This window comes from Lolium rigidum, chromosome 5 (assembly GCF_022539505.1).
Source record: "Lolium rigidum isolate FL_2022 chromosome 5, APGP_CSIRO_Lrig_0.1, whole genome shotgun sequence".
NCBI classification, from domain to species: domain Eukaryota; kingdom Viridiplantae; phylum Streptophyta; class Magnoliopsida; order Poales; family Poaceae; genus Lolium; species Lolium rigidum.
Window position 1 is genome coordinate 255,962,795 of NC_061512.1, and position 11,401 is coordinate 255,974,195.

General features: G+C 45.4%; 1 protein-coding gene across 1 annotated transcript; it reads right to left on the minus strand.

The window, feature by feature from the left end:
* Positions 1-2,052: 2,052 nt before the first annotated feature.
* LOC124657498 (ornithine decarboxylase-like) lies at positions 2,053-3,273 on the minus strand. The gene has a single exon (XM_047196041.1). The coding sequence runs from the start codon at positions 3,271-3,273 to the stop codon at positions 2,053-2,055; it is 1,221 nt and encodes a 406-aa protein (XP_047051997.1).
* Between the last annotated feature and the right edge of the window lie 8,128 nt (positions 3,274-11,401).

Genomic DNA, 11,401 nt, shown 5'->3' on the forward strand with positions numbered 1-11,401 from the left:
GCATTAGGCATAATCGGAACGACTCCTCTCTCCGCCGCCTTCTCTACAGCAAGTCCCCCCCTCCCAAATTGCGCTCCCCAATAGCGCGAATTGATTCCTGCAATTGAAGCCTCCAAACGTACACATCGATCCACTCGAAATTCCTGCATTTCTTCAGGATCTGAAAAACAACAACGGGAACCCTAAATCCCAAATTCGAGGGAATAGCAAGAAAATAGAGAGAAAACAGAGAAATTGGAGCGAGATCTAACCTTATCCCCTCTCTATATGGCAAGCTCTCGCATGCAAGGAACTCACGTCCACGGTTGCCATTCTCGTCCGTCTTGGCTGCATCGACCGCTTCGCAGGCTCCCCGGCGTGCGGCCAGTGGCATCTTGTCAAAGGCACGGGTCCATACCGCGGCCATGAAGAACGGGAGGTCGAAGAGAAACTAGACATCACCCGCCCGCCGGAGAAGGGCTGCCGCCGGCGGAGAAGAAGAACAATGGGGCGCGGGGAAAGAAAGGGGAAGCAATGGCACGGGCACGGCCGGCTCGGGCTCCCATTTTGCAACGGTCACCTCGGGTAAGTCGTGGGTCCGGCGCACTAACGTGGACAAGTTGTGGGTCCCACGATGATCCGGATAAGTGAAGACGTATCCACCGCGGGGCACCAACAGCGGCCCCACTTGCCAAGACCAACCAACGTCAACTAAACGGGATTCCTTCCGTCCGAGCTCCTTCTGCGGGTTTCAGACAAGGTCTTGGGGAAAACTGAGGAAAAACTAAGGGGCTGGAGAAAACTGAGCACAACTAAGGACCCGAGAGCACGAAAATAGAAATCCCTAATATAAATACAACCACATTGATGGGAAAATATTCGATGAACCTAGTGTTGACGGAGGAAGAGAGACACTCTCCCGAAGGAACTGATTACACAAATGTTGAGAATTGCTTGTCCATGTCTCCCCTTGTTACTTAACCGATGGACAAGTGGGTTGCTTGACGTGTTCGCCTCAAACTTGGCGTCCTTTTGGGGAGATGAGAGATACAACGACATGTTCGGCGCTTTCGGGACGCCGCACACCCACCACATGACTGAGGTGGTTGACTGGGTCATGACCCAACAACATCAAATAATACATTCTTTCTTTTTTCATTAATTGTTTTCTTTTTTCTGTTATTTCTTTTCTATTTTTAATTATTTTAAAATTAATTATTTTCTATTTTGAACAAAATTTAAAAATCTAAACATTTTTTAATTTGAACATTAAAAAAACAAACATTTTTGGGCATTGACCAAATTTTGAAATTTGAACGATTTTCAAATATGAATATTTTTTCAATTTGAACATTTTTAAAATATAACATTTTTCAATTTTAAGCATTTTCCTAAGCTTAATACTATCTCTGTCTATAAATAGAAGTCTGAGATTTGTCTAAATCTAGATGTATCTAGACCTATCTAGTGTATAGATACATCTAGATTTAGACAAACCAGAGACATCTATTTATAGACGAAGGGAGTATTTTTAAATTTTAAATTTATATATTTTTAAAGCATAAAAAAGTAAAACGATAAAACGATAAAAAAGAAATAAAAATGAAAAAAAGAAACAAAAAATAAAAGGAAAAAAGGAAGAAAAAAACTGCCAAGGCTTAATCGGGCTGGCCCATACCACGCATGTGTTGTACGGTGTGCGGTACATGTGGCCATAAAGAATTCACCAATCACTATTCCTTTGGGCCTCTTTTTTGTTTTTCTCTTGGTTGCTTGGCCCATGCAATTGTTCAGTGCTTGACCCATTATGTTGTTTGTGACAAGCGCATATCAAAATATAGAATTAATGCTAAAAATTGAAAAACGTAGAAATATATTAACTGCTTCGCTCTCTTATTTCATAAATGAGACCAATATTTCATAAATTATTTGTCTATGTCTCAGTCGTCTGAGATTTTTTTAAAATTTTGTTCCAAGTTTATTTTTTGCCATAAAAGTGCCACCAATTATTTTAAAAGTGACTTAAGAAATGCTGACATAGCAAATCCATACATAAAATCATGTGATTGTGCCTTAGCTGGAGTACGCCAAGTACGTGTTTATGTCGGACGTGAAGAAGCCGTTGAAGTTTGCGCCGGTAGAGGCGGCATAGGCGCCAATGTCGTCGAACACGAGCCAGTCCCCCACTATCACCTCCGGCAGCTGGTAGCCGACCACCACCTCGTCACGGGAGTCGCAGGTCGGCCCGAACACCGTCGACGTGTATGTCTGCTCACCGGGGCAACTGGAAGCGAGTGGCCTCGGGCGCGGCACATAGTGGTCCATGAGTATGCAGCTCAGGGCGCCGTACACGCCGTCGTCGATCCAGTACTCGCGCACCTCGCCGCGCGTGCGCTTCCCGATGACGCGCGCCGCCATCGTGAATGCCGTCTCGGCCAAGCACCTCCCGGGCTCGCCGATAACCTCCACCGATGGGAGCTCGCCGAAGTATCGCGCCACCGCGTTTCTGATGACTCCCGCCGCCTCGTCGAATTTGGGGCCAGCCTTGAACCCGCCGCCGATGTCGAGCACGCGCATGGGCGGCATGCCGAGGGCCGCCGCCGCATCGAAGACGCCCCGGGCGGCCTCCATGGCCTCGCGATACGCGCCGGTGCGGTACGCGCTGTCCCCGACGTGGAACGACACGCCGGCCACGTTCAGCCCTGCGCGCTGGGCGGCGCGGAGGAGCGGAACCACCTCGTCGGCATGCGCGCCGTACTTGGTGCCCAGGTCGATCTTGGCCTCGGCATTGTCGGGACCCTTGATGCGGAGGATGAGCTCGCATCCGGGGTGCCAGCGCTGGACCTTGGCAACCTCCTCCTCGGAGTCGTACGTGGTGAGGTTGACGCCGACCTCCGCCGCGTACTTGATGTCGGCCTCGGGCTTGGACGGGTTGGCGTACACGATGAGCCCGGGCTTGACCCCGAGAGCGAGCACGGCCTCGATCTCCCTGCGGCTGGCGCAGTCGAACCCCGCGCCGAGGGTGGCGAGGGCGCCAAGCAGCGCCGGCTCCGGGTTGCACTTGACGGCGTAGTACGGACGCACGTCGGCGAGCGCGCGGCGCCAGGCATTGTACAGGTGGACGACCTCGCCGAGATCGAGGACGAAGAAGGCGCTCCGCGCATCGCCACCGGGAGCGATGATGGAGCGCATGAGGCCGGAGACGGCGTCCTTTCGCTTGAGCTCGCCGTCGCGCTTGAACGCGGCCACCTTCCTGCCCTTCACCCCGGGGGCAAGGAGCACCGGCTGCTGCATGAGGTATGTGAGTAGTACGTAAGAATGACGGAATCGTAAGTATGCTTTCGCTGGATTCGCCATACATCGATCGGCCTCTCCTTTTATGGGCGATATCGCGCGATCAGATCAGATCCATACACCATTCCCAATCAGTCGATTAATTAATGTACGTACGTGCATATATGATTGGGTGTGTCTACGTTTCAGTCGACCGAGATTTTCTAAGCCTCCACTAACTCGAAAGTGCGCAACTACAGCTTAAAAGTAAGCAACTAGTGCTTCCCAGCTAGACATTTCTAGTAGAAAAGTGCAATTGCACTTTTTTAAGAGAAAAATGCAACTCAAGCACTTTTTTGTAAGTGACTTAAACTTAAGAAAATCTCAGTTGACTGAGACATACCAAACCGTATATGATTTGTGCACCATACCACAGGGCCACCAAAACAGCCTACATGCATGCGCGTGCATTCCACGTATGGTCATGGCCCGTGATAAGCGGATCTTATCAGTGCTCACTCAAAACATGGTCCCGCTATCCAGCTGGCTTCTAGAGCACGTGCTAATTTTGTAGGGATTTTATTTGTATTTTTGTGTGTGTGCGAAGCCATACCTTGTTCTCGACTCGGTTATGTGTTTACATTCAATCCCACAAGAGTTACATGATGGTTTTAGTACAGGAAAACACAAGCCCATGATGATTGTGATTGACTCAATCAAGTTATAATTAATAATGTGGTTTATCATCTTGCCATTTATACTAATTTTACATTATGATTTCGGCACAATTAGTGTATAATGTTTAATGTATGGCAATGCTATATTTTTAATACTATTAAATATATGTCTTACAAGTCTAATTGTAGCACTACTTGTACACATATTTAACACATATCTCAACAATTTTCACCTTAGCAATATGTCCTTTGTCATCTTGAAGCTACCACGCACGAACAACAATGTACCTAGACTTGAATCATTAATTATGAGCTTCGATGCTACTTCTTTGACTTCATATAACTCCACTTGCAACTATAATCCCTTCATTGCTTCATCACAGCCAACACACTCACACGAAAATTAAGTTCTACCACATTCTTGTTTTGTGCTCCCAATTCTCATACAACGCCATCACAAATCGATCGTAAAGTCACCATATTCCAAAAACAACGATGTATCGTCATCTTGGTAGCTTCTTCTAGTCTATGTGAAAGTGAAAAGCTCACATATTAGGTGTCACTAGCAGAAAACCCGTGCGTTGCTACGGTGACATAGTTAATAAAAAATGCATCTTTTGATATGTTTAAATTTGCATGCCAATCAAATAATATGTATGGAGGGTTTTCGATGGTTTTTTGTTAATCCCGTAGGAATAGTGAACATGATTAGTATTAAATATTACAAATTTATTATTTTGTTAATTAATATGGACCATGCGTCGATGCATTTAAGAACGCAATGAATCAATTGGCATGTACAGTAAATGGTGTCAAATATAAGAATTACCTAATTCTTCATACTCGCTATTACAATGTCTAGCTGCCGTACTAATAGATATTGTACAGCACGTATCTCAGCATCTACAATAGTCCAAACCAGTTGTCTGTAAAACCAAACACCTAAGAGAATCATCCAACCTATACGAGAGAGATATATGGAAGAGAAAGCTGCCATATGTAGAATTACGGATGGATAATTCCGGCGGAAATCGCAGCCCGTCAAAGAGATCTTCTATTAAAATCAGCTCAGATGTGTTGAAATATTGGGCCTACATTTATTGGCCCATACTAGATTTTAGATTTTCCTATAAATCTCAAAGCCCACATAGTGGAAGCCTTGTGAGTTTGAGCTCAAGTTGGTGGCAGCTCACTAGGGAGTGGCAAGAGGTGGGAAGTTTAGTCCCACATGGAAAGTTGGGAGGAAGTTAGACCACCTTATAAGGTGGGTTGTTCCACCACTAGTAAGTGAGTGAGAATAAGAGTGCTACACGCGCGCGCTCCTCCTCCTCGCTCGTCTCGACACGACGCGCGCCCCGCGCTCGTGGTGAGTGGATTGAGCCTCGAGCCGAGACTTCAACGCCGTCTACTTCGACCCGTCGTCCCCGTCGTCAACAATGTTGTCATCAACAACGTTACTCCTGCGACATCGTCTGCTACACCTCCACCGCCACCTCCACCAGATCGGTACGTGCGACATATCTTGATCTGTTTAGCGATGGATGTTGTACCGTTTGCTCTGCTACGGTTCATGTTGATCACTGCATCTAGTATGTTCGAGTTTCACATGCTAGTACTTACTTTCGTCATGCTTTATATTCTGGAATTAATCATGAAAATTGTGCCTAATTATCCAACAATCCAAAAACCTAATTGTAGGCAATTTCCTGAGTTAACTATAGCTGGTTTTGCTGATGCACTGAGGCCGGATAAGTTTACCGGTGTGCACTTTAAGAGGTGGCAGATTAAGGCCACGCTCTGGCTTACTCATCTGAAAGTATTCCAAGTTAGTAATGGCTTACCTGAAGGAACTATATCTGACCAAGATCGGAACAAGTTCAAGGAAGACAATACTCTCTTCGTCGGATGCGTTCGAGTATTCTTGTTGATCGTCTATGTGATGTGTACATGCACATAGTAGACGGTAAAGAGCTTCCGGGATGCACTAAATGCTAAATTCGGTGCAACCGATGCCGGCAAGTAACCGTACATCATGGAGAGCTTCCACGACATCGTGATGGTGAACAACCGTTCCGTAGTCGAACAAGCTCATGAGATACAGTGCATTGCGAAAGAGCTTGAACTCCTTAAGTGTGCCTTACCTGACAAGTTTGTGGCTGGATGCATCATCGCTAAGTTGCCCCCTTCATGGAGGAACTTTGCCACAACTCTCAAACATAAGAGACATGAGATATCAGTTGAAAATCTGATAGCGTCTCTTGATGTTGAGGAGAAAGCTCGGGCTAAGGATACTACTGAGAAAGGAGAGGATCAGTCTAGCGCCAACATGGTGCAGAAGAAACCTTACAGCAAGAATAAAGGGAATAACAAGCCCTCCTTCAATAAGCCTATGAAGACTACAACCTTCAAGAAGAAGAAGATGATAAACAAAGCAAATCTGAGCTGCTTTACTCCGTGGAGAGACCGGCCACTTTTTAAGGACCGCCGCAGAGGGCGGCACCGCAAGAAAAAGGCGAGGCAAGTCAACACGGTGACCGCTAGCAATGCTGATGGGTACGGTAATCTCTTTACTGTTCTTTCGGTTTTTCAATCTTCATGTTGGTGGATTGATACATGTGCTAATGTTCATGTGTGTGCTGACATATCCATGTTCACTTCTTACCAGGTCGCCCGGGATTCTTCTGTCTTGATGGGGAATGGGTCACATGCTTCTGTTCGTGGTGTTGGCACGTAGATCCGAAGTTCACTTCGGGAAGATCGTGCAGCTCGAGGAACGTGCAAAGATGTCCCTAATATGAACAAGAATCTCGTTAGCGGCTCCCTTCTATGCAGAGATGGGTTTAAGATTGTTTTAGAGTCGAATAAAGTAGTTGTTTCCAAGTTTGGACAATTTATTGGTAAAGGCTATGAGTGCGGAGGCTTGTTCCGCTTTTCGCTTTCTAATTTCAGTAATAAGTCTGTGAACCATATTTGTGGCAATGTTAGTGATGATACCAGTGTTTGGCATTCTCGTTTATGTCACATTAATTTTGATTTAATGTCTCGGCTATCCAGTTTAAATTTAATTCCGAATTTCACCATTGCCAAAGGTTCTAAGTGACATAGTTGTGTGCAATCAAAGCAACCTCAGAAGCCTCACAAGGCGGCCGAGGAGAGAAACTTGGCACCTCTAGAACTCATACATTCTGATCTATGCGAGATGAATGGTGTGTTGACAAAAGGTGGATAGAGATATTTCATGACATTGATTGATGATGCGACTAGATTTTGCTATGTTTATTTGTTGCAAACTAAAGATGAAGCTTTAGACTACTTTAAAATTTATAAGGCCGAAGTTGAAAATCAACTAGAGAGAAAGATCAAGCTGCCTTAGGTCGGATCGTGGTGGGGAATATTTTCCTAAAATCTTTGATGAATTCTCGTGAGGAACATGGCATTATTCATGAGAGGATGCCTCCCTATTCGCCCCAATCAAACGGGGTTGCCGAGAGGAAAACCGCACGCCGACCGACTTGGTGAATTCCATGTTAGCCACCGCTCGGTTTATCAAAGGCATGGTGGGGGAGGCTTTATTGACTTCATGTCATGTCCCGAATAGAGTTCCTAACAAGAATAAAGATAAAACCCCTTACGAGGAGTGGGCTGGAAGAAAACCATCACTTTCGTATTTGCGCACATGGGGATGTTTGGCGAAAGTCAATATTCCAATCACTAAGAAGCGCAAACTCTGGACCAAAGACAATGGATTGTATCTTTCTAGGTTATGCTCCGCGGAGTGTAGGATATAGATTTTTAGTAGTTCAATCCGAGGTACCTGATATGCATGTTGATACTATTATGGAATCTCGTGATGCAACATTTTTTGAGAATATGTTTCCTATGAAAGATATGCATAGCATTGCTAGAATTTCTACCGAAATAATTCCCGAGTCTAGTCCATCTAATGAGTATTTTGAACAATCACATGAGAATGTTACCGAGAAGGATGACAATGAAGCTCCTAAACGGAGCAAGAGACTGAGGATTGAAAAATCCTTTGGTGATGATTTCATTGTGTACCTTGATGGATGATACTCCCACGTCCATTGCAGAGGCATATGCATCTCCAGATGCAGTATGATCGGAAAGAAGCATGTCCATAATGAGATGGACTCGATTCTTTCTAATGGAACTTGGGAGTCATGTTAACGACCCCATGGATGCAAGCCTGTGGGATGCAAATGGGTGTTAAAGAAGAAGCTAAGACCTGATGGTGCTATTGAGAAGTACAAGGCGCGGCTTGTAGCTAAAGGCTACACACAGAGAGAAGGCGAAGATTACTTTGACACCTATTCACCTGTCGCTAGACTTACCACCATTCGAGTACTACTTTCCATGGTCTGCCTCCTATGGTCTTATCGTTCATCAAATGGACGTAAAGACAACTTTTCTTAATGGAGAGTTGGAAGAGGAAATCTATATGGATCAACCTCGATGGGTTCGTAGTAAAAGGTGAAGAAAGAAAGGTGTGCAAGTTGCTGAAATCTTTATATGGCCTCGAAACAAGTACCTAAGCAATGGCATGAGAAGTTTGACGTAACTTTAACTCTCGTAGGCTTTGTTGTCAATGAGGCCGACAAGTGCGTTTACTATCGCCATGGATGGGGGCGAAGGTGTTATACCGTGTTTGTATGTGGATGATATTCTGATATTTGGTACAAACATGAAAGTAATACACGAGGTCAAGTCTTTCTTGTCAAAGTGCTTTGATATGAAAGACTCGGGAGAAGCCGATGAGATCTTCGAACATCAAGCTTATTAAGAACGAGAGTGGGATTACTCTAACGCAATCCCATTATGTTGAGAAGATCTTGAGCCGGTTCTAGCCATATTGATAGCAAGTCTTCTCCAACACCTTATGATCCCGGAAGGTGACATTGCGCAAGAACCGGAGGATTGCCGTAGATCAATTGAGATATTCTCGTATCGTTGGCTCACTCATGTACTTAGCGAGTGCGACTAGACTCGACATCTCTTTTGCCGTTAGCAAGTTGAGTAGGTTCATGTCAAACCCGGGTATCGATCATTGGCATGCACTTGATAGGGTCATGCGCTTCCTATGTGGTACAATGAGTGATGGGATTCACTATTCGTGGCACCCACCGTGCTTGAAGGATATAGTGATTCAAATTGGATCTCTCGATGTAGCTGATCTCTACGCCACTAGCGGGTATGTATTTACCTTTGGAGGTGGCGTAGTTGTCATGGAGATCTTGCAAGCAAACCATATTGACGAGGTCAACTATGGAAGCGTAATCTTATCGCTTTGGACACAACCACCGTTGAATCGAATGGTTGCGTGAGCTCTTGATGGACTTGCCCGTGGTTGAAAAACTCGTACCAAGCAATCCTTTTGAATTGTGACAATCAAACCAGTAATTGTCAAAGTGAACAATTCTAAGGATAACGCGAAGTGATCAAGACACGTCAAGAGACGTTTGAAGTCCGTCAGAAATTGCGAAACTACGGAGTAATAACTGTTACATTTATTCAAACGTACAAAAACCCGGCGATCCCTTTACAAAGGGACTATCACGTAATGTGATAGAAAGTGCATCGAGGGAGATGGGTTTGAGACCCGTTGATGTTATACCATAGTGGTAACCCAACCTTTGTGATCGGAGATCCCGTGAATTAGGACCTGGGAAGAAAAACTAGTGGTTTAATTGAGGAGAGTATTATGTAACCCTCTCTATGTGAAGATGCACAACTCTCAATTGCTGTAAGGCAGGTTGGCAACAAGCCTTAATGTGTTTATGTTGGCTATTGATTGCGCGTAGTTAACACGTCCGTTGGGAACCCCAAGAGGAAGGTATGATGCGCACAGTAGCAAGTTTTCCCTCAGTAAGAAACCAAGGTTATTTAACCAGTAGGAGCCAAGAAGCACGTCGAAGGTTGATGGCGGCGGGATGTAGTGCGGCACAACACCAGGGATTCCGGCGCCAACGTGGAACCTGCACAACACAACCAAAGTACTTTGCCCCAACGAAACAAAGGAGGTTGTCAATCTCACCGGCTTGTCAGTAACAAAGGATTAGATGTATAGTGTGGATGATGATTGTTTGCAGAAAACAAGAGAACAAGTATTGCAGCAGATTGTATTCGATGTAAAAGAATGGACCGGGGTCCACAGCTCACTAGAGGTGTCTCTCCCATAAGATAAATAGCATGTTGGGTGAACAAATTACAGCTGGGCAATTGACAAATAGAGAGGGCATGACCATGCACATACATGATATGATGAGTATAGTGAGATTTAATTGGGCATTACGACAAAGTACATAGACCGCTATCCAAGCATGCATCTATGCCTAAAAGTCCACCTTCAGAGTTATCATCCGAACCCCTTCCAAGTATTAAGTTGCAAACAACGTGACAATTGCATTAAGTATGGTGCGTAATGTAATCAATAACTACATCCTCTGGACATAGCATCAATGTTTTATCCCTAGTGGCAACAAAGACATCCACAACCTTAGAACTTTCATCACTCGTCCCAAATTTAATGGAGGCATGAACCCACTATCGAGCATAAATACTCCCTCTTGGAGTTAAGAGTAAAAACTTGGCCAGAGCCTCTACTAATAACGGAGAGCATGCAAGATCATAAACAACACATAGGTAATAGATTGATAATCAACATAACATAGTATTCTCTATCCATCGGATCCCAACAAACACAACATATAGCATTACGGATAGATGATCTTGATCATGTTAGGCAGCTCACAAGATCCGACAATGAAGCACATAAGGAGAAGACGACCATCTAGCTACCGCTATGGACCCATAGTCCGTGGGTGAACTACTCACTCATCACTCCGGAGGCGACCATGGCGGTGAAGAGTCCTCCGGGAGATGATTCCCCTCTCGGCAGGTGCCGGAGGCGATCTCCCGAATCCCCCGGGATGGGATTGGCGGCAGCGGCGTCTCCGGAAGGTTTTTGCGTATCGTGGCTCTCGGTACCGGGGTTTCGCGACGAAGACTATATGTAGGCGGAAGGGCAGGTCGAGGGCCACACGAGGGCCCCACACAACAGGCCGGCGCGGCCAAGGCCCAGGCCGCGCCGCCCTAGTGTGGCGCCACCTCGTGGCCCCACTTCGTAAGTCCTCCGGTCTTCTGGAAGCTTCGTTGAAAAATAGGCCCCTGGGCGTTGATATCGTCGAATCCGAGAATATTTCCTTACTAGGATTTCTGAAACCAAAAACAGCGTAAAACAAGAATCGGCTCTTCGGCATCTTGTTAATAGGTTAGTGCCGGAAAATGCATAAATATGACATAAAGTATGCATAAAACATGTAGATATCATCAATAATGTGGCATGGAACATAAGAAATTATCGATACGTCGGAGACGTAGCAGCATCCCCAAGCTTAGTTCCTGCTCGTCCGAGCAGGTAAACGATAACAAAGATAATTTCTCGAGTGACATGC